The 23,309-nt window shown below is 40.9% G+C and overlaps 1 protein-coding gene across 2 annotated transcripts in view; it reads left to right on the plus strand.

Annotated features, from left to right (window-relative positions):
* The window catches only part of RYR1 (ryanodine receptor 1), a 106,476-nt gene that overhangs the window by 56,295 nt on the left and 26,872 nt on the right, over positions 1-23,309 (plus strand). For both annotated transcript variants that reach the window (XM_075836256.1, XM_075836257.1), the window contains exons 67-81: positions 78-318; positions 508-595; positions 1,394-1,486; positions 7,907-8,077; positions 8,187-8,246; positions 16,317-16,451; positions 16,544-16,656; positions 17,366-17,462; positions 17,979-18,091; positions 18,596-18,647; positions 20,528-20,599; positions 20,792-20,891; positions 21,005-21,084; positions 21,730-21,806; positions 22,083-22,156. In XM_075836256.1, coding sequence (XP_075692371.1) covers positions 78-318; positions 508-595; positions 1,394-1,486; positions 7,907-8,077; positions 8,187-8,246; positions 16,317-16,451; positions 16,544-16,656; positions 17,366-17,462; positions 17,979-18,091; positions 18,596-18,647; positions 20,528-20,599; positions 20,792-20,891; positions 21,005-21,084; positions 21,730-21,806; positions 22,083-22,156 — 1,566 coding nt within the window. The remainder of the gene's footprint in view (positions 1-77; positions 319-507; positions 596-1,393; positions 1,487-7,906; positions 8,078-8,186; positions 8,247-16,316; positions 16,452-16,543; positions 16,657-17,365; positions 17,463-17,978; positions 18,092-18,595; positions 18,648-20,527; positions 20,600-20,791; positions 20,892-21,004; positions 21,085-21,729; positions 21,807-22,082; positions 22,157-23,309) is intronic.

A 23,309-nucleotide genomic window follows, 5' to 3' on the forward strand; every position in this document is an offset into this window, starting at 1 on the left:
TACAGGCTGTAGACCATGATAGTCTAGAATACCAGAAACACCAAGATTCTAATACATATACAATTTTTCTTTACCAGTGTTTGCCCAGCCCATAGTGAGCAAGGCCAAGCCAGAGCTTCTTCGATCTCATTTCATTCCCACCATGGAAAAACTGAAAAAACGGGCAGGCAAAGTTGTTGCCGAAGAAGAGCAGCTTCGTTTGGAAGCCAAGAGTGAATCTGAAGATTCAGAGAGTCTAATTCGTGATGAGTTCTCTGTTTTATGCCGGGATCTCTATGCTCTTTATCCTCTACTTATCCGTTATGTGGACAACAACAGGTATAGTAACTAGCAGGGCATTACATGATGGAAACAATTCAATGTTTACTGTTCCCATATTAAATTACTAAGCCACCACCATCTTCTATTGCGTGATATAGGCATTTCATCAATCCTTGACCTAATTTTTAGCTGAAATGTGTTCTGAATTTACGTATTGCATTTACATTGCATTTTTTTTTATTCTAGGGCAAATTGGCTGACGGTACCCAACTGTGATGCAGAGGAACTTTTCCGTATGGTTGGTGAAGTGTTCATCTTCTGGTCTAAGTCCCATGTAAGTTCTAAATATTAATATGAGTGGTATCTAGAAGGACAGACACCTACTATAACTAGTCAGCGCTCCCCTGTAGAGTGAAGCGGCTGACTGAATAGGGTAAATGATTGAGCCGGGAGTGGGACCAGAAAACTCTGCTACAGATACATCGTAGAGTGGCGAGCCAGCCCTGCATTGAGAACTGTACATTTGTGAAAGGGATTGGGTGAAGAGAAATAGGGAGTATATATTCTAAATAAGAACTTTAGGGTTTGGTGGGGCGGAGGTCTAATTAAATAACTGAGGGTGATGGGGCGCATTGAAAAATCCCTGCCTTAGGCAAAACACAATTTTGAACATGCATTGTGTTAAAGCTCCTATGTGAAAACCTTCAAAAACTACATTTAAAAGGATTGTCCAGTTTAGAAACCCTATTTTTACTTAACTTATTAGGGGATTCTGAGTTAATAGAGGGGCGTCCTCTGATTAGGATTCTCATCTCTTGGCCAGAGTGGCGAGAGAGTATAAAGAGCGTCTCTCAATCTGGTGAACTCGTCCTGTCCCACACTAATCAGACAGACCATTGATTTGAATGGGCAATGTGTAATGCTTGATTTCCCCTGTGGTGGTGCTGCCAGGTTTCCCCACAGATAACAGCTGATAGCTGGGGGTCCAAGCAGGGGTATAATTTGTGAACTGCTTATTATGATAGAATCCTTTTAAAAATAGTTATTGTCCAAAGTGAACAACACATCAAGGTGGCGTCACTAGTTATGCTATGAAAGAGGAGTAAAAATTATATTTTTCCTTATCTACTAGAACTTTAAACGGGAAGAACAGAATTTTGTGGTACAGAATGAAATCAACAACATGTCCTTCCTTACTGCAGACAGCAAAAGCAAAATGTCCAAGGTAGGTTGACCATTTCGAAGCAAATTCATGAAGTTCTCTGATGACCTTAAGATACATCTTTAGCGTCTTTGGTATCTCTGACCACCATGACAAGTGTATAGTTATAGCCTTCATACATAGTGTATTCTTATCCCGCCCCCTGTTTGACTTATAAATACAGGCTCAATACTTTACTACATACCGCATAATCATTTTTCAAGGACAAGTAACACCAAATCTCTAACTGCGCATCGAATGTATGGTGTCAACTCTGTTTTTAATTCATAAGGAATATACACTAACTAGGTAGGTTTTTCATAGCGTGTGCGGCTCTAGAACCAACAATCGACGAGATAACAACCAAGCTACGTTCTTGAACTGCCATCAAGTGTTTCCAGATGTTCCTGGTATAATGTTTGGTGTTACTAGTCTTTGTTGTGATTCTTAGTATTACATTTCCTCTTTAGTATTGTATTTAGTCTTTAGTATTGTGTGCATTTGGCATTCCCAAACTATTGCAATTTGGCCCTTTTTGTTTATTAGATGTTCTTCATTTCCAGCTTATTCTATAATAAATTTATGTGTTTCTCTTTTTGTTTCCTTGTTAGTCTGGAGACAGCCAGGTCAGCAGTCAACCTCTTTTCTTGTGGTGGGGCTACGGCGTTCTTGCCCTCTGCCTGTGTGGAAAGCATGGCTACTTCTGTCTGTCTGTCCTGCTTTCACTTGTTTATCACTTCCGTCAATGAAATGCTCTGTAATTCTGTACAGTGTCGGGCGGTCCTAGTATTGTCTTACACACTCTGTACAGTGTTGGGCAGTCCTGGTATTGTCTTACACACTCTGTACAGTGTCGGGCGTTCCTAGTATTGTCCTATACACTCTGTACAGTGTCGGGCGGTCCTAGTATTGTCCCTATACACTCTGTACAGTGTCGTGCGGTCCTAGTATTGTCTTATACACTCTGTACAGTGTCGGGCAGTCCTAGTATGGTCTTATACACTCTGTACAGTGTCGGACGGTCCTAGTATTGTCTTATACACTCTGTACAGTGTCGGACGGTCCTAGTATTGTCTTATACACTCTGTAAAGTGTCGGGCGGTCCTAGTATTGTCCTATACACTCTGTACAGTGTCGGGCGGTCCTAATATTGTCTTATACACTCAGTACAGTGTCGGGCGGTCCTAGTATTGTCCTATACTCTCTGTACAGTGTCGGGCGGTCCTAGAATTGTCTGATACGCTCTGTACAGTCTTGCAGTTACTTTTCTGTTTTGGTCCTAGAGAAATAATTAAAGGACTCCTTTCACTTTACTGCCTGAAAGTTCTTATAGAATTTTCTTCAAATGTAGGGAACAACATTTATGTAAATACCATCTGTAACGACATAATTAGATTGGGAATTGTGTTTCTTCAGTCCATCACATATAGTTTACTCCTTTAACTTCACTAACCTCAATGCTCATCATGGCTCAAGCTTGAATCTATTTTCTAAACCGAGCAATTCTGTCTGCTATGTGACTAAGGCCCCGTTCACACATTCAGGACTTGACATGGATTTTTGCGTGGATTGTGCACAGAAATCCACAAACAATTTTCATCCAATGCATGTGAATGGGTTTTTCTGGAACCCCATTGAAATGCAGCGAAAAAAATCTGAATGGATTTGTGTCTGCAGGAGAAATCAAAGTGTCGGCTTTGTAGACTGTAGCAAATAGGTGTCATATTTGTGAGTCAACACACTGCAGACTTTTTGTATCCTATGCATTCCAATGGGAGTGAAATCAGCAACAAATTCACATTCTGTCTTTAATGACATGCTGATTTTTTTCCGCTACATATGGATGGAGTTTTTAAAATGTTCTTATGGCAGAATCGCTGCAGAAATTTCTGCAACTGAAAATCCATCCCATACATCTGAATGGGATAGTTTCTGCAGCATGTGCATGGATTTCCGCAAACCTCATTCAAATGAATGGGAAAGTCACAGAAATTTCTACAGCAAATCTGCCTTATGTGAACATACACTTAAGGCCCATTTACACAGCTAATAATAGTCCAAACAAGTGTCCTTACGAATCCCCGTTCCCGATTATTGGCCTGTATAAAGAGGACAGCGTACAGCCGACAATCAAGCAAGCCATAAAATCATCCTGGTCGGCAGCACACCTCCCCGTGTAAACAGGCCATATGCTGCCGACAATGATGCAAACTGATGGAAACCCAACGCTCATATTTACGATCGTTCGTCCTTATACAGTAAACCATCGGCCGTGCAAGGGCCTGTTAACAAACGCCAATCAACTTGTTATATCGTCGATAGGCGCTCATTATGGACACACATCTGTCCATGTAAACCGGCCTTTAGTCTCTCAAACTTTTTGATTCAACAGTTTCTTCTTTGCAACTACATTTTAACATTTTAAGAGGCCTTGACTCTAAATAAACTATTTAGACTATCCAGCATGTCTACTCTATACCCTCCTATTCCTGCGAGAAAAGAACATCACCTTTAAACCCCCACCCTTGTTGCCAACATTGCAGTGGCTTTTGAGAGGGGCCCCTGAATAGGTTCTTAACACTAATTGGGAAAGGGTTATGGGGCCAACCTAAGCTGGTGCCACATCTACACAGGCCAGATAGCTGATGAAAGGGCACTTTTACAGTATATTTAGGGTTCAGAATTAATAAACTAGATGGTGTTCTGTAGATCTTTCCCACAGATGAGGTGGTAGGAGTCATTTTTTTGTCAAGAAAGTGAAAGGAGGTCAGATAGATGATTTTGCATGTTCTCTGCAGCCCCTTGAGAGGCAGGCTGTGTGTTTTCTGCCTGAGCAACACATGGCACGTACAATGTGTTGGCAGAGAGTGAGGGCACAGATGTGGGTGACAACTGTGGTGCAGGAAGGTTGCACCCTTCCGAAATTTGCTGTTTTTCACTTGCTTTATTTTGATCCTCTGTGGCTGCCTTAGAGGGTGATGTTTCTCTGTAGAATTCATCTGAAGTTTTGTTTTATTGTTTTTTTAAATGCAACTAAATTCTTAAATGCAATTTTTGCCAATGTTTCCATAACCTAGAGAAATGCAGTCTGCTTTCACATCATCAATTGCCATTGACATCTATTTGATAACCTAGTCTACACAAAAACACTTTGTGCACAAAGACATGAAAAACGCCAACAAATTTTCTACTGGTCCAACAAAAATGTATCTATCGCTCGCTGACTGATGTCATTAGTATGCATCAAGGATATGCTATTAGGGCAAATATCTCACATGTACATTAATTAAAATGTCTTGGATATCTTTCTTAGGTTCCTCATTGAATAAATATTAATATTAAAACAATACCCAACATATCCATCATAAAACTTAGCGTTGATGATTTGATCAAGGCTCCTAGAGTTCAAAGAATGAAAAGCGCTTCCACAAATTTCTATGTAAACTGCATGGTGAGCGAGATGTGACACAAAAAAATCAAAAACAGTATTGGGTTTGGGATTAGAACAGGCAGAGGAGGTTACATAGGATAGTCCTGATGGATCTGGTTTAACATCCAGTGTTTATTTCCAGCAGGATATATGTCCGTATAAGTTACGTCATCGATGTATCTATTGCTTCTTTCCTGTATATTCATATGTTGTCATGTGTACTGGAAAATCATGTCTTCTTCCACTAGTTTGTCATCTCTTGTACTGCCATGAATTGCTATGTCCATCATGGAAGTCAACCATCTTTATTTCCTCCAAGTTTATATTTTCATGACTTCATTATATTTTATGTCTTCATGAATGTCTATGACATTTTATGCTGCATCCAAGTTTTTGTTAGGTCTTCTAAATGTTTATTTTCTCTCCATGTACATTCTTGTGCCTTCTCTCATCATCATCACCTATAAATCATGTCTACAGTAACAACAAAACCTCTTCATGTTATTCGACACATACTCTACAAGCTGTATCATGAGACAATCCTATGCCTTTACTATATGTTTCTTTACAATTCTATGTTTTATATGCGTTAGATTTAATTCATGCTTTTCATTCAGTCCCACTATCACTACTGAGAGATCTGTTCACCCATACTTTGTGTTTTATCATAAGGAGGATTGGATCACAGAACAAGGGAGAGAGGAAACATTGCCTTAAGGAACTTTTTTCCTCTCCCATGTTCTCTGATGTGATCCTCCTTTTGCTCCAATAAGATGTACGCGAGAACGTATCTCCCCAATGTGATATGATAGGGGCCTAAGAAGATCCCGTTTATCCCAATATAAAAACAATAAACCCCAAAAAGATTTCAAATAATCCCATTGAGTCATCCAAAAATATTTTTGGAAACTATGACATGTATCTGTAGGAGTTTTTCATAATTTCTTGCCTACATTTCTTGTGTTTTACATCCTTTCATTCACACATATCACGCTCATTTAATTTCATCTATTCTATTTTTGTCCTCATTAATTCATCCATTCAACTATAGAATACCATCCATCACTATGTAGTATTCTTGTAAATGACCAGCGACCAATATATATTATATGATGTCTCATTTGTGACCTGAACAAGAAAGTTTGAAGATAAATTTAATACCATTGGTGTCATGATCATACACAATGTGATAAAAAGTGGATGAGGGCTCCATGATGGGAATATGAGTGCCAGTCAATATTATATATCAGAAATGGATATATTGACTACTATCGTCATAAAGACTATTAGTAATACCCCAGTTATTTTAATCATCATTTTATTTGATTGTTTAACCCCTTAGTGACCAGCCCATTTTAGGCCTTAATGACCAAGCTATTTTATTAGTTTTTCTATAGTCGCATTCAAAGAGCTATAACGTTTTTATTTTTTCGTCTGCATAGCTGTATGAGGACTTGTTTTTTGCGGGATTAGTTGTGCTTTTTAATAGCACCATTTTTGGGTACATATAATTTTTATATTAACTTTTATTAACCTTTTTGGGGGGGATTATAAAAAAACCCTGAAATTCCGCCATTGTTCTATGCGTTTTTAAATTGATTCTGTTCACTATGCGACGTAAATAACATGTTACCTTTATTCTATGGGTCGGTACGATTACGGCGATACCACATATGTGGAGGTTTTTTTATGTTTTACGACTTTTGCACAATAAAAACACTTTTGAACTAAAATTATTTGTTTTTGCATCGTCGCTTTCCAAGAGCCGTAATTTTTTTATTTTTCCATCAATGTAGTGATTTTTTGGGCTTGTTTTCTGCGGGACAAGACGTAGTTTTGAATGGTACTATTTTGGGGTACATGGGACTTATTGATTCATTTTTATTATGACTTTTTTGGGGGGCAATGGAAAAAAATTGCAATTTCGCCATAGTTTTTTTGCGTTTTTTTTTTACGGTGTTCACTTTGCGGTTTAAATTACATATTAACTTTATTAATGGAGTCATTACGGTCGCGGCGATACCACATATGTGTACTTTTTTTTTTTTTACACTTTTACTAAATAAAACCACTTTTTATGGAAAAAAAATATTTTATTTATTTTTTTACTGTACTTTTTATTAATAATCTTTATTTCACTTTTATGACTTATTTTATTAGTCCCACTAGGGGACTTTACTGTGCGATGTTCCGATCGCTGCTATAATGCTCTGGTATACTTCGTATACCAGAGCATTATTGCCTGTCAGTGTAAATCTGACAGGCAATCTGTTAGGACGTGCCTCCGGCGCGTCCTAACAGGCATATGTCCAGGGCAGACCTGGGGGCTTTTATCAGTCCCCCGGCTGCCATGACACCCCATCGGAGACCCGCGATTGCATTCGCGGGCCGCCGATGGGTGACAGAGGGAGCGCACTCCCTCTGTAAACAAAGTTAAATGCCGCGGTCGCTATTGACGGCGGCATTTAACGGGTTAAACGGCCGCGATCGAAGTAAACTTCGATCGCGGGCGTTGGAGCAGGAGCTCAGCTGTCATCAGACAGCAGAGCCCCGGCTCCTGCCTGCACGGGAGACCCGTGCAGGACTTAGACTAGGCTGACGTGAAAAGGCGTCAGCCTAGCCTAAAGCCCATTAGTGAATCACGTAAAAAGGCGTATTAGTGGTCACTAAGGGGTTAAGAAAATTAGATCCATAATTTCATTATTTTATGTATTTTGTCTACACAAAGGACCCTAGAAGACTGAGGTGTCCTTGAGTAATGCTTGGTGGTGGGCAATGTCTTCGGGAGGAGTTCGGCAAAAATTATTTCATTTAAATTACTTCAGATATTGGTTAAATAGACAGATTGTGGTTTATGGCTCGATGGATGAGATGTTGATGCCTTTTTGCGATTGATTATCTTTTAAGGGTTTGATGTTCCTTTGGTTTCACACTTGAGCTGAGTTGCATGCACCACGTATGTCCAAAAATCCCATTCCAAAATTAGATGATCAAACTTTCCCATTCCCCTTTAGTCTGGTGGCTCTGACCAGGAGCGCACAAAGAAGAAACGCCGTGGAGATCGTTACTCTGTTCAGACATCACTCATTGTGGCCACCCTTAAGAAGATGCTTCCAATTGGGTTGAACATGTGTTCACCAACTGACCAAGAGTTGATCTCATTAGCCAAGACACGCTATTCTCTGGTGAGTGTGATCCTGGAAAGCGTTTTATGTTGAAAATAAGAACAATCCCTTATTGTTGTGTTCATTGACCTTTGTCAATCACTTCCCTTATTTTATAATTTCTCTACAGAAAGACACAGATGAAGAAGTGAGGGAATTCCTGCAGAATAATCTTCATCTGCAGGGAAAGGTGGGTGGACTCCATCTCATAGACTTAGAGGACCTATCACCTCTCTTAACCCCTTCACGCTCCTTGACGTACTATTACGTCATGGCAGCTCTATCGTTCGCGCTCCATGCCGTAATAGTACGTCTTGCAGTTAGAACAGCGGTGCGCGCGCCCGGCGCGTTCATGCGCTGTGATAGCTGCTGTTTCTGACAGCAGGCTATCACGGCATAATGGGACGGGACCATTTACTATGGTCCCGCCTCGCCGATCGCCGCTATTGGCTAGTCAGTGAGTAACTAGCCAATAGCAGCGATCGGTCTCATTCAGCACAGCAGTGCTCGAGCCCGGCGTTCCTGAGCTGTGATAGCTGCTGTTTCTGACAGCATGCTATCACAGCATAATGGGCCGGGACCATTTACTATGGTCCCGCCTCGCCGATCGCCGCTATTGGCTAGTCAGTGAGTAACTAGCCAATAGCAGCGATCATTCTCGTCACTTCCTCTCTCTGACCTCACATCCTGCTGCAACCGCCCTGAACGCCCTGTTGGAGTTAGCGAGGCGTTGAGATCGGTTGTGAGCAGAGAGTCAGAGAGAAAAGAAGTGAAAAAAAGTGAAAAAAAGTTTCTAAAACAACGTTTTTTTTGCTTCCCACCACCCCATCCACTACCCACTCCTGTTCCCTTCCTCTTTGAGTTCTACCCACGTTTTTTGGTCAGTGATCTCCTATCACTGACCACTTTTCAGTCTTCAGGACCACATTTCTTGGTCCCTGGGGATTTTTTTTTCATTTTTTTCTATATAAAACATAAAACAAAAAAAAAAATATAAAAAGAAAAAAAAGAAACAAAAAAAAATAGTTAGTTTAGCCAATTTTGAAAATTTAACTGGTTAGTTTAGTATTAGGGTTAGTTAGTGTCAGGGAACCGTCAAAAAGCGTAGTTAGGTATAGTGTCAGGGAATTTAGCGTCAGGAATCGGTCACCGTAGATAGGCTTAGCGTTAGGGATCCATCACCGTAGTTAGGTTTAGCGTCAGGGAAGCTCGGAATAATTAGATAGGTTTAGTGTCAGGCACCCGTCACCGTAGTTAGGTTTAGTGTCAGGGAAGCTTGAAATAATCTAGATAGGTTTAGTGTCAGGGAATCGTCGCCGTAGTTAGGTTTAGCGTTAGGGAAGTCCACATAAAATTTAGTTAGGTTTAGTGTTAGGAACCCTCGCCCTAGTTAGCTTTAGTGTCAGGGAAGTCCACTTGCTCTCTAAAAACAAAACACACATTTGTGCTAGTTGTGCTATCCTATTGCTCCCAGTTAGGGATTTATTTTTTTGCAGTATATAAATTTTGTCTTCGCACAACAAGCATGTCCCAACGGACATTTACTGCTGAAGAGGCGTATGCATTTCTGGCCTCCGACACAGACTCGTCGGATGGCGATACACTATTTTATTTGTCTACCTCCTCATCCAGCGATGAAGAGGAGGGACCCCCTAGGAGACGCCCCAGGACCACCACCATAGTAGAAATCCCTGAGAGAAGTGACCCCACAACAAGTGATACCCCTGAGCGAAGTGACCCCATTTGGACGCCCACACCAGACCATTATGAACCCCAAATCCCTGAGTACACGGGCAGCCCAGGCATCAAATTTAACACGGCAGGGTTCAGTGAGATGGACTTTTTCAAGTTCTTCTTCACTGATAACTTTATAGAGCTAATGGTCACCCAGACTAATTTATATGCCCAACAGTATATCACCAAGAACCCCAACTCATTTTATGCCCAATCCCAGAGGTGGACTCCTGTAAACGCAGCAGAGTTGGGCAAGTTCTGGGGACTGCTCTTGAACATGGGGCTTCTAAAAAAGCCATCCATTAGGACCTACTGGAGCACGGACATCCTATACCACACCCCGATGTACCGTATGGCCATGTCCAGGATGCGTTATGAGGCAATACTTCGCTTCCTACATTATGCCGATAATGAGCAGTGCCCACCCCGAGATGACCCCAGTTTTGACCGTTTATATAAACTGAGACCCCTATTAGACCATTTCAGTGCCCGGTTTGCCCAAGCATACACCCCCGAGAAGTGTATTTCCATTGATGAGTCCCTGGTACATTTTAAAGGGAGGCTTCAATTCCGCCAATACCTGCCAAGTAAGAGGGCAAGGTATGGCGTGAAGTTGTATAAGCTGTGCGAGAGTGCATCAGGGTATACATATAAATTCAGGATATATGAAGGGAAGGACAGCAGTATTCAGCCCCCAGAATGCCCCCCCTTACTGGGAATTAACGCAAAAATTGTGTGGGATTTGGTGCACCCACTGCTGGACCAGGGTTACCACCTCTACCTGGATAATTTTTATACCAGCGTCCCGCTCTTCAAGTGCCTCGCTTCCAGAAGGACTGCGGCATGCGGCACTGCTAGAAAAAATCTTAGAGGCCTCCCTAAAACACTGCTTGGGCAAACACTCAGAAGGGGTGAGAGCAGGGCACATTCTAGTAGCAACATATTGTGTGTCAAGTACAAGGACAAGAGAGATGTCCTTGTATTGACAACAATACATGGCCACACCAGTACCCATGTACCTGTACGAGGTACCAGTACAGAGACCCCCAAACCAGATTGCATCCTGGACTACAATAGGTACATGGGAGGGGTGGACTTGTCAGATCAAGTCCTGAAGCCCTACAGCGCTACGCGGAAATCGAGGGTGTGGTATAAGAAGCTGGCCGTGCACATCATACAGATGGCATTGTACAATGCGTACGTGCTACGTCGATGTGCAGGCCAGAGGGGAACTTTCCTGGAATTTCAAGAGGTGGTTATAGAGAACCTAATTTTTGGCGACCAGGAAGGAGGGGCACCCAGTACTTCTGGAAGCGAGGCCACACGCATCGTACCAGGGCAACACTTTCCAGGAGAAGTTCCCCAAACTGGCAAGAAGGGAAAAAGTCAAAAGAGGTGCAAAGTGTGCTATAAGAGGGGGATAAGGAAGGACACAACATACCAATGCGACACGTGTCCCGAAAAACCAGGGCTCTGTATGAAAGATTGTTTTAAAATGTACCATACATCCCTTGATTTTTAATTTACCCTGATGCACTCCGCACAGCTTATCCCCCTCATCTTTCCCTTTTGAGCCCTGCCATGTGCCCAAGCAGCAAATAACAGCCACATGTAGGGTATTGCCGTACCCGGGAGAACCCACATTACAATTTATGGGGTGTATGTCTCCGGTGGCACATGCTGGGCACAATATATCGGACACTGAAATGGCATATATGTATAGGAAATTGCAAATCTCACTTTGCACCATCTACTGCGCATTACCTTTTACACAATAACTGTTGGGTCAAAATGCTCACTACACTCTAGATGAATGTCTTAAGGGGTGTAGTTTTTAAAATGGGTTCACTTCTCGGGGGTTTCAACTGTACTGGTACCTCAGGGGTTCTGCCTACATGACTTAGCACCAGAAAAGCTCCAGTAGGCTAAATGGTGGTCCTTCCCTTCTGAGCCCTGTCGTGTGCCCAGGCAGCTAATAACAGCCACATGTAGGGTATTGCCGTACCCGGGAGAACCCACATTACAATTTATGGGGTGTATGTCTCCAGTGGCACATGCTGGGCACAATATATCAGACACTGAAATGGCATATATGCATAGGAAATTGCAAATCTCACTTTGCACCATCTGCTGCGCATTACCTTTTACACAATAACTGTGGGGTCAAAATGCTCACTACACCACTAGATGAATGTCTTAAGGGGTGTAGTTTTTAAAATGGGTTCACTTCTCGGGGGTTTCAACTGTACTGGTACCTCAGGGGTTCTGCCTACATGACTTAGCACCAGAAAAGCTCCAGTAGGCTAAATGGTGGTCCTTCCCTTCTGAGCCCTGTCGTGTGCCCAGGCAGCTAATAACAGCCACATGTAGGGTATTGCCGTACCCGGGAGAACCCACATTACAATTTATGGGGTGTATGTCTCCAGTGGCACATGCTGGGCACAATATATCAGACACTGAAATGGCATATATGCATAGGAAATTGCAAATCTCACTTTGCACCATCTGCTGCGCATTACCTTTTACACAATAACTGTGGGGTCAAAATGCTCACTACACCACTAGATGAATGTCTTAAGGGGTGTAGTTTTTAAAATGGGGTCACTTCTCGGGGGTTTCAACTGTACTGGTACCTCAGGGGTTCTGCCTACATGACTTAGCACCAGAAAAGCTCCAGTAGGCTAAATGGTGGTCCTTCCCTTCTGAGCCCTGTCGTGTGCCCAGGCAGCTAATAACAGCCACATGTAGGGTATTGCCGTACCCGGGAGAACCCACATTACAATTTATGGGGTGTATGTCTCCAGTGGCACATGCTGGGCACAATATATCAGACACTGAAATGGCATATATGCATAGGAAATTGCAAATCTCACTTTGCACCATCTGCTGCGCATTACCTTTTACACAATAACTGTGGGGTCAAAATGCTCACTACACCACTAGATGAATGTCTTAAGGGGTGTAGTTTTTAAAATGGGGTCACTTCTCGGGGGTTTCAACTGTACTGGTACCTCAGGGGTTCTGCCTACATGACTTAGCACCAGAAAAGCTCCAGTAGGCTAAATGGTGGTCCTTCCCTTCTGAGCCCTGTCGTGTGCCCAGGCAGCTAATAACAGCCACATGTAGGGTATTGCCGTACCCGGGAGAACCCACATTACAATTTATGGGGTGTATGTCTCCAGTGGCACATGCTGGGCACAATATATCAGACACTGAAATGGCATATATGCATAGGAAATTGCAAATCTCACTTTGCACCATCTGCTGCGCATTACCTTTTACACAATAACTGTGGGGTCAAAATGCTCACTACACCACTAGATGAATGTCTTAAGGGGTGTAGTTTTTAAAATGGGGTCACTTCTCGGGGGTTTCAACTGTACTGGTACCTCAGGGGTTCTGCCTACATGACTTAGCACCAGAAAAGCTCCAGTAGGCTAAATGGTGGTCCTTCCCTTCTGAGCCCTGTCGTGTGCCCAGGCAGCTAATAACAGCCACATGTAGGGTATTGCCGTACCCGGGAGAACCCACATTACAATTTATGGGGTGTATGTCTCCAGTGGCACATGCTGGGCACAATATATCAGACACTGAAATGGCATATATGCATAGGAAATTGCAAATCTCACTTTGCACCATCTGCTGCGCATTACCTTTTACACAATAACTGTGGGGTCAAAATGCTCACTACACCACTAGATGAATGTCTTAAGGGGTGTAGTTTTTAAAATGGGGTCACTTCTCGGGGGTTTCAACTGTACTGGTACCTCAGGGGTTCTGCCTACATGACTTAGCACCAGAAAAGCTCCAGTAGGCTAAATGGTGGTCCTTCCCTTCTGAGCCCTGTCGTGTGCCCAGGCAGCTAATAACAGCCACATGTAGGGTATTGCCGTACCCGGGAGAACCCACATTACAATTTATGGGGTGTATGTCTCCAGTGGCACATGCTGGGCACAATATATCAGACACTGAAATGGCATATATGCATAGGAAATTGCAAATCTCACTTTGCACCATCTGCTGCGCATTACCTTTTACACAATAACTGTGGGGTCAAAATGCTCACTACACCACTAGATGAATGTCTTAAGGGGTGTAGTTTTTAAAATGGGGTCACTTCTCGGGGGTTTTAACTGTACTGGTACCTCAGGGGCTTCTGCCTACATGACTTAGCACAAGAAAAGCTCCAGTAGGCCAAATGGTGGTCCTTTCCTTCTGAGTCCTGCCATGGGCCCAAACATCAGTTTATCACCACAAATGGGGTATTGCCGCACTCAGGACAAATTGGGCAACAAAATGGGGTGTTTTATTCCTTGTGAAAATAAGAAATTTTGAACAAAAATTACATCTTAATGGAAAAAAATATCATTTTTTTAATTCACAGCCCAATTCAAATAGGTGCTGTGAAAAAACGGTGTGGTCAAAATGATAACAACAACCATAAATGAATTCCTTGAGGGGTCTAGTTTCCAAAATGGGGTCACTTCTGGTGGGTTTCCATTGCTTTCATACCTCTGGGGCTCTGCAAATGCGACATGGAACCCGAAAACCAATCCAGCAAAATCTGGACTCCAACAAACACATAGCGCTCCTTTCCTTCTGAGTCCTCCCATGGGCCCAAACGGCAGTTTATCACCACAAATGGGGTATTGCCGCACTAAGGACAAATTGGGCAACAAAATGGGGTGTTTTATTCCTTGTGAAAATAAGAAATTTTGAACAAAAATTACATCTTAATGGAAAAAATATCATTTTTTTAATTTCACAGCCCAATTCAAATAGGTGCTGTGAAAAAACGGTGTGGTCAAAATGATAACAACAACCATAAATGAATTCCTTGAGGGGTCTAGTTTCCAAAATGGGGTCACTTCTGGTGGGTTTCCATTGCTTTCATACCTCAACACCTCTTCAAACCTGGCATGCTGCCTAAAATATATTCTAATAAAAAAGAGGCCTCAAAATGCACTAGGTGCTCCTTTGTTTCTGAGGCTTGTGTTTTATTCCACGAGCGCACTAGAGCCACATGTGGGACATTTCTAAAAACTGCAGAATCTGGACAATACATATTTAGTAGTATTTCTCTGGTAAAATCTTCTGTGTTACAGAAAAAAATGGAATAATATTGAAATTCAGCAAGAAAAATGAAATTTGCAAATTTCACCTCCACATTGCTTTAATTCCTGTGAAATGCCTGAAGGGTTAAAAAACTTTCTAAATGCTGTTTTGAATACTTTGAGGGGTCTAGTTTTTAAAATGGGGTGTTTTATGGGGGTTTCTAATACATAGGCCCCTCAAAGCCACTTCAGAACTCAAGAGGTACCTTAAAAAAAAGGCTTTTGAAATTTTCTTAAAAATATGAGAAATTGCTGTTTATGTTCTAAGCCTTGTAACGTCCAAGAAAAATAAAAGAATGTTAAAAAAACGATGCCAATCTAAAGTAGACATATGGGAAATGTGAACTAGTAACTATTTTGGGTGGTATAACCGTCTGTTTTACAAGCAGATGCATTTAAATTCTGAAAAATGCAATTTTTTCAAAATTTTCTCTAAATTTTGCAATTTTTCACCAATAAACACTGAATATATCGACCAAATTTTACCACGAACATGAAGCCCAAAGTGTCACGAGAAAACAATCTCAGAATCGCTTGGATAGGTTTAAGCATTCCGACGTTATTACCACATAAAGTGAAATATGTCAGATTTGAAAAATGGGCTCTGAGCCTTAAGGCCCAAACTAGGCTGCGTCCTTAAGGGGTTAATATGTCTGTTAGTAAATAATTGTATTCCCCATGAAATAACAATTCTGGAGCATCTATTATTCGAACTCTAAATTCTGCCTTTCCTCTGTTATTCCTCCTGGAATTTAATGAAACTAATTGACAGTCTGTCCAATCAGTACTCACAGTCTCATACTGTGTAAAGACACACCACTTTGCTATAGCTTTCTTATCCCCTTCGGTATGTTCTTCATCTACTTGCAGCAACTTGTTTTTCCTACCAAAAGGCTTATGATGACCAAATGACTACATATTGTAGTGGTCCTTTTCTGTTATGTTGACTTCCAGAACTCCTCAATAATCATTTTTAGTTCAACCATATAATCTAAATATATATCTGCACTTGGTAATTTTTAATTTTGCATCTTGACTTGTCATAGGCCTCATGCACAAGACGATATTATGGCTCTGTCCAAAATTGTATGGATTCAAAATACGGCATCATAGAAGTTTATAGAGCCATACTAAATCTCATTCATACGGAATCCGACAGAATTTTTTTTGCCATCGGATGCCATCATATGGCGGTATTCTATTCTAGGAGCATTAGTTCTAGAGTGGAATATCTTTGTTATATGGTGCTATTCAAATTCACCATACAACGGCACATAGAGTGCCTAGGGCTCCATAGTATGAAGCCACAAGGACTTTGTGTTCCACCCTACAGGCCCCATGAGCTCAAAGTTTCATTCTCTTTCTCAGCATCGTGATATTATAAGCTCATGTGTTATCCTATCTCTATTCAGTGTGAGAATTCTTCAGTGCGTTGGCAAATGGCACTTTATAACAAAATGTCAGGAAAGGCAGAAGACTCCAATAACCCTGAGAAGATTGTGAAACGCGTGCAGGAGGTGTCGGCTGTGCTCTTCCATCTGGAACTGGTGAGTATCTTCATGTATTTACAATGTAGAAACAAACTTCTTATCTCCTCATTGTCCACATTCATATGTTTGTCGTCCCCATTGCCCACCAGACTGAACATCCTTTCAAATCCAAGAAAGCGGTTTGGCACAAGCTTCTTTCAAAGCAACGACGTCGCGCTGTAGTGGCCTGCTTCAGGATGACTCCACTATATAACCTTCCCAGGTGAATACAAATAAACAAATGCATTATCAGGACTGACTGATCTTTCCATAAGTAAGATGACATAAAGAGTAATTAGTATTAAAGGTTGGTTGGATGCATAATCTCCTAAATAGCCATTAACTTTTTTTATGGCAGTTTTCTCGCGTAGAAAAGTCACAAACGGCACAAAATTTGCAATTTGACTGAAAAAAATCCCACTTTTGAGCAGTTTCCACTGCTCACGGGCCTTAAAAAAAAAGGAGGCCGGGCTTAGCAGAAGGGGCAGGGCCTCCCATAGCTCAACAAATGTACTATAATAAACGCCATAAAGTGGCAAAAATTATAATACAAATCTACGCCAGCTAGTAACTGACATATATTTGACTCTCTGGCGGCCATAGATGCACCAGATTTATTAAGAGTCGTGAGGATGACATGCCAGTCAATAAATCTCTCCGATAGAGTTTACACATAAAATTCTGTCTGCCTGCAGCCACCACTAGGGGGAGCTTAGGACCTTACTGCATACTGTATAAACATTGAACTCCATAATAACCCAGTATGCAGTGAGCTCCTCAGCTCCCCCTAGTGATAACTGTAGAATCAACCGCTTTATACTAGCTAAAGTTCTTGAACTGTTGTTGTTGTTTTTTTTGTTTTGTTTTTTTTAATACATGGGTGCCTAGAAATCATATCCATATCAGTGCATATTTTAAATCCTATTTTGCAGAAACCGTGCTTGTAATATGTTCTTGGAAGCTTATAAACACACCTGGATAACAAGCGAAGCTCATGACTTTGAGGACAGGATGATTGACGACTTGGCTGTAAGTAGCAAAGTACAAGATATTACCATAAACATAAAATAAGTATGAGCATACATATAGTCTCCACAGGTGCTACAATGTGAGCAAACAAAGAAAAAAATTTACTTGAGTCATGGAAACGAGATGGGGCACTTGGACCTTCTGTTGCGAGTTATTAAAAGTGTGCTGGTGTCAGGCAGCTCCTGAAAAGGTCCCTCGTTTTTATATTTTATATGGGCTATATGTACACTACTTTCTATCTATTTATCTATCTATCTATCTATCTATCTATCTATCTATCTATCTATCTATCTATCTATCTATCTATCTATCTATCTATCTATCTATCTATCATCTTTCTTATTGCTTTGATGCGGAATATGATCCATGGGTTTAAACAGACCCTTTTTTGCAACAAGAAGTGCAGCCATATTGGTTATCACCTTTTAAATTAACCTCTAGGAAACAGGTGGTAAAACTTTTTTTATTGCATTATTGAATCTTGCAGCTGTTCTGATTTGTGTGATTATTCTTCAGAAATCTGTTGAGACAGAAGAAGAAGAAGGAGGAGAAGAAGAACAAGAGAAGAAGCCGGACCCACTGCACCAACTCATCCTTCATTTCAGCAGGACTGCTTTGACAGAGAAAACGTAGGTTTTGTGACTTGATACTCAGTAAAATATGGTCTTCACAAGCAATTACGACATTAAAGGGGTTTTCCCACCAGGGACATTTATGACACTTCTACAGGATATGTCATAAATATCAGATAGATGCGGGTCCCACCTCTGAGACCTGCACCTATCTCGAGAACGGGGTCCCCTAAACCCCGTTCTATCTTTTTGTGCTCACACTGCCTCCCGGCCACTTCCTGATTACATGGTCAGGAGTTACGGACACAGCGTAACTCGCTGAGCTACAATGTTTCCGTAACTCCCGACCATGTAATCAGGAAGTGGCCGGGAGGCAGTGTGAGCACAAAAAGATAGAACGGGGTTTAGGGGACCCCGTTCTCGAGATAGGTGCAGGTCTCAGATGTGGGACCCGCATCTATCTGACATTTATGTCATATCCTGTAGATATACCATAAATGTCCCTCATGGGAAAACCCTTTTAATAAGTCTAAACTACTCGTGTTATTAATTTTACTACAGCAAACTGGATGAAGACTACTTATACATGGCCTATGCGGATATAATGGCAAAGGTAAATTGTTAAAAAGTGCAATGTATGAGGATCAATTTAATCTAACTTATATTGTATTTTTACTGAAGCAAGACATACAGGGAAAAATCAAAGGAAAGGCAATTGCACAGGGGCCTCCACCATCTATGGCCCTCCAGTTCCCTCCAGGAATTCCTAAATGAGACATGGGAACAATTCTGGTCTGGAGCTTTGTTGTCCCATCTGCCTGCACTGCTAACTAGAAGAAAGCTATGTACCCCCTTCTAGTCTCCTCTGTTCCCCCGACACTCAATGCTTTGGATCACCAGATAACCCCTTTAGACTTCCTACACACAAACTTATTGTGTGACGTTATTATTCCCCCCAAAAATTTCTTTTTTTTTGGAGGTGTTTTTATGTTGTAAATCATGTGATTCAAAGATCAAGTGATGCAAAGATTTCTCCTTATGTGAAACATGATTTATTGTGAATAAACGTCACCAAAAACTGCATTAAAAACGTAATATAAATTCACACTTGCGTTTTTTTTTAAGAGGAAAAAAAAACTATGGAGGTCTATGGGAGAAAAACGCCACTAAATGCTTGAAAAAACGCCAAAGTCAACATTACTGCGATTTTGTAAAAACGCGAATGACCCAAAAAAACGCAAGACAAAAGAAAAAAACTGCCTCCTAAAAAAAACACCATGTATGTAGTGTTTTTTTTATTCCTCCGGCCATAGCATTCTTTGCCGCAAGAAAAACACTACAAAGAGAAAAAGTGGCGTTTTGCCTTAAAAACGCTGTGTGTAAAGCCACCATTAACCGTGCATTATATGACACAATGCCACTGTTAGGAGGAGACCCCCTTAATGTTATGTCCAGCGACCTTCAACAACCTTGATAAATAGATTGAAGTATTTTGAATGCAGATATTCAGAATATAACATTGACTGAGATTATTTTCTGTAGACACTGACTTGAGGATTTCCAAATAAGACTATAATTACTTATTAAAATGCGTTCATATTGGATATATATGTGTATAATATATCACTTAACATATATCAGTCACGCTTAGGCCCCATGCACACGACCGTGCCCGTAATTATGGTCCGTGATTACGGGCACGTCCGGGCGCTGACGGCTGCGGACAGCCACCCACATTTGCGGACCGTGCTTCTATATAAAGTATGGGAACACTGTCCGTAAAAAGCAAATAATAGGACATGTCCTATCTTTTGCGGAGCCTTACTACAGCACGTACACCTTCCCGTAAATATACCGGAAGGTGTCCGTCGGCCATAGAAATGAATGGGTCCGTAATTACGGACGTAATCTACAGTTGGGTGCATGGGGCCTTACATGCTATGCATAGAGTTGAGCTGTATACACCAGTCATAAATATGATTTAATATCACACTCTACATCACTAGTCAGACCTCAACTAGGTTTTAGCTGATACTGTCAAAGTGACTGTCTAAACTTAACTAGACCAGAATAATAGTGTCCATCCCAAAAAGTCTCCATTGTGCCATACCTCCCTTAAAGTGGACCTGTCTCCTCTCCTGACATGTCTATTTTAGTAAATGCTTGTATTTCTCATGAAATAACAATTCTGGAACATATTTTCTTAGAACTCTTCAATGTGCTATTCCTCTGTTATTCCTCCCAGAAATATATGAATAAATTGACAACTGGGTGTTACCATTCCTCTCGTCAAAGGGGCGTGTCCCTAGTCTCACTCTATCAGCACTGATTGGACAAAGTCAGTCTGTGTAGCAACACACCCCCCAACTAGTAACACCCAGTTGTCAATTTATTCATAAAATTTCTAGGAGTAATAAAAGAGGAAAGGCACAACATGTAAGTATAATTGTAAGTGTAATACATGTAGATATAATTTACCTCTATGCCACCCAGAGTTGTCACATGGAGGAGGAAGGCGAAGAAGCCTCTGGCGGGGATGAAGAAGAAGCTGAACTCTCATTTGAGGTATGTTTTACTTTCCTTTTATTTCCTTTTTTGTTTTTTAAAAACAAGCCTACAAGGATCAATACTATTTAAAGCCAACTTCGCAATTTTGTGGATCCTTTACTGTTCTGTTCTACCCAACAATGTAGGTTGTAATACATTATTCCTCCTCCATCTCTACTGTTCTGAACAAGTTGTGCACTTTATTGATAGGAAAAAGAAATGGAGAAGCAGAAGTTATTGTACCAACAGTCCCGTCTCCATAATCGCGGTGCCGCAGAGATGGTCTTACAGATGATCAGTGCATGTAAAGGTGTGAACACTCATATGCCTAAAAAAAAAATATCTTTTCTGCTATATCCAGATCTTCTGTGTTTTTGGTCAAATCCCTATCTCACTCTGCTCATGCATAATTCTGTCTCATAGGTGAAACTGGAGCTATGGTCTCCTCTACCCTCAAGCTTGGAATTTCTATCCTCAACGGGGGTAATTGTAAGGTTCAGCAGGTAGGAATTACGTCTAAGTGGGAAAATCGACTATACACCTGTCTTATGTGGCTGCATAATGATTCTCCAATGTTTTCCAGGTTAAATTAGGTCATTCATGGATGGATGAATGAATAGATATGAGCGAGATAGATGGACAGATATGAGATAGATGGACAGATATGAGATAGATGGACACATATGAGATAGATGGACACATATGAGATAGATGGACACATATGAGATAGATAGATAGATAGATAGATAGATAGATAGATAGATAGATAGATAGATAGATAGATAGATAGATAGATAGATAGCTTAAAAGATAGATATGAGATGTCTATAAATATGAGATGGATAAATAGGTATGAGATGGATGGATGGGTAGATATGAGATGGATGGATAGATATGAGATGGATGGATAGATATGATATGGATGGATAGATATGAGATGGATGGGTGGATATGTGATGGATGGATAGATATGAGATGGATGGGTGGATATGAGATGGATGGGTAGATATGAGATGGATGGATAGATATGAGATGGATGGATAGATATGTGATGGATGGGTATATAGGTCACGGTTAAACCATTGAACTATAAGAATGAATTAGATTGTAGAGTTCTCACTTTTAATTTTTTATATTTCTTTATACAGAAAATGCTGGATTATCTCAAGGAAAAAAGGGAGGTTGGGTTTTTCCAGAGTGTGCAGGCCCTGATGCAGACCTGCAGGTGAGGACCTTTTTAAATTCACTTCCAAAGAAAAATGCTTTGTCTGATTCCACAGACCGCAGCCTCTCCATTAAACTGGCCCTCAGCCACCTTACCCCACCACATTTCTAATGGACCATCATGTAAATTTCACAGATGTTATTCATACTGTAAGATCTGACACCATATTTTAGTTTAAATCTTTTAGTATGATACAGAAAATCTTTAATTTATGACTTTGTCAATTGAGTATTTGTATACACAAACCCCATGGCCCATCTGTCTTCTTTTTTGTAGTGTCTTGGACCTAAATGCTTTTGAGCGTCAGAATAAAGCAGAAGGACTTGGCATGGTAACAGAAGATGGAACAAGTGAGAAATGCCTCAAATCTTATATTAAACCTTAAATTATTATTCCACTGTGCTACAAGTGCAAGACTATAAATCCAGTTATCAAGCATCATTGTTTGACCATCCTAGAAAGATTATGCCCAATTTTAGGGACTCACTTGTCCACTTGGCAAAGTTTACCCAAACTTTGGACTTTTATATTTAAAAAAAATCTTAAAGCCTTAAAGCCTGTCTTAAAATAGGTTCATAATAATAAAGATTTAAAGCAACACTTTAGGCAAGCCTGAGTAAAAGGGCTGAAGGGATGGCGCATGACACAAGGATTCTCTCATTGGTGCTCCTTATGTCATGCTCCGCCCCTAAGGCCCTGCACTAGACATAACACAGTGTATTGGCCAGAATGTTCATTCAATCCTAGGATGCTGTGTACACTTCAACTTACCAATAGGACTCTGTTCAATAAATGTAAATTATTAGTGACCTTTACTAAACATGTGCCTTTGAATTTTTGGGCTTTTGATGTTTTTTGCCATTAAATAATATAAACATACAGAAATTGTGTTGTCCTGGTAAAGGGTTCCTCGGTCCACTCAAGGCAATAAACACAGGACACCTATATCATACTCCAGTCCAAGACCAAAAAATTTGACGCAAATTTTTGTCAAATTTCTGATTCATATATGTAGGCTAAGAGTGTATTTTCTATGATACGGCTGTCGGCTTTAGTTAATAGAGGGGGTCTGAGCAGGACACTCTATGTATAGACCAAACATGCCCTTTAATAAATGTCTAAAGGTAGACAACCCATCTAGTAGGTCATTCCATGGTATTGTGTGCATCCATTTCCTGATAATACACTGTTGTATTTGGCTAAATGAGACACGTATGGTTCTGTAATGTGGTTTTCATCTATATCTGGCCTATGTTCTCCAAACGTATCCATCTCTTTCCTAATAACATCATCTCCAACACACAGGAAATAATATGTTCTGCATTACAAACTGTTTCTCTCTCTCTCTCTCTACCTGTTTTCGTTGTTGGGGATTGAGGTGGGGACTGTTGTTATATTCTTGGCACCGTCCAAATAATGAGTTTGAAATAATGATAATCACCTTTTCCTTCCTGTTCCCTGACATGGTTGTGCCCCCCTCCTTTTCCTGCCTGCCTCTCTCAT

Source organism: Rhinoderma darwinii, chromosome 8 (genome assembly GCF_050947455.1).
Source record: "Rhinoderma darwinii isolate aRhiDar2 chromosome 8, aRhiDar2.hap1, whole genome shotgun sequence".
NCBI lineage: Eukaryota > Metazoa > Chordata > Amphibia > Anura > Rhinodermatidae > Rhinoderma > Rhinoderma darwinii.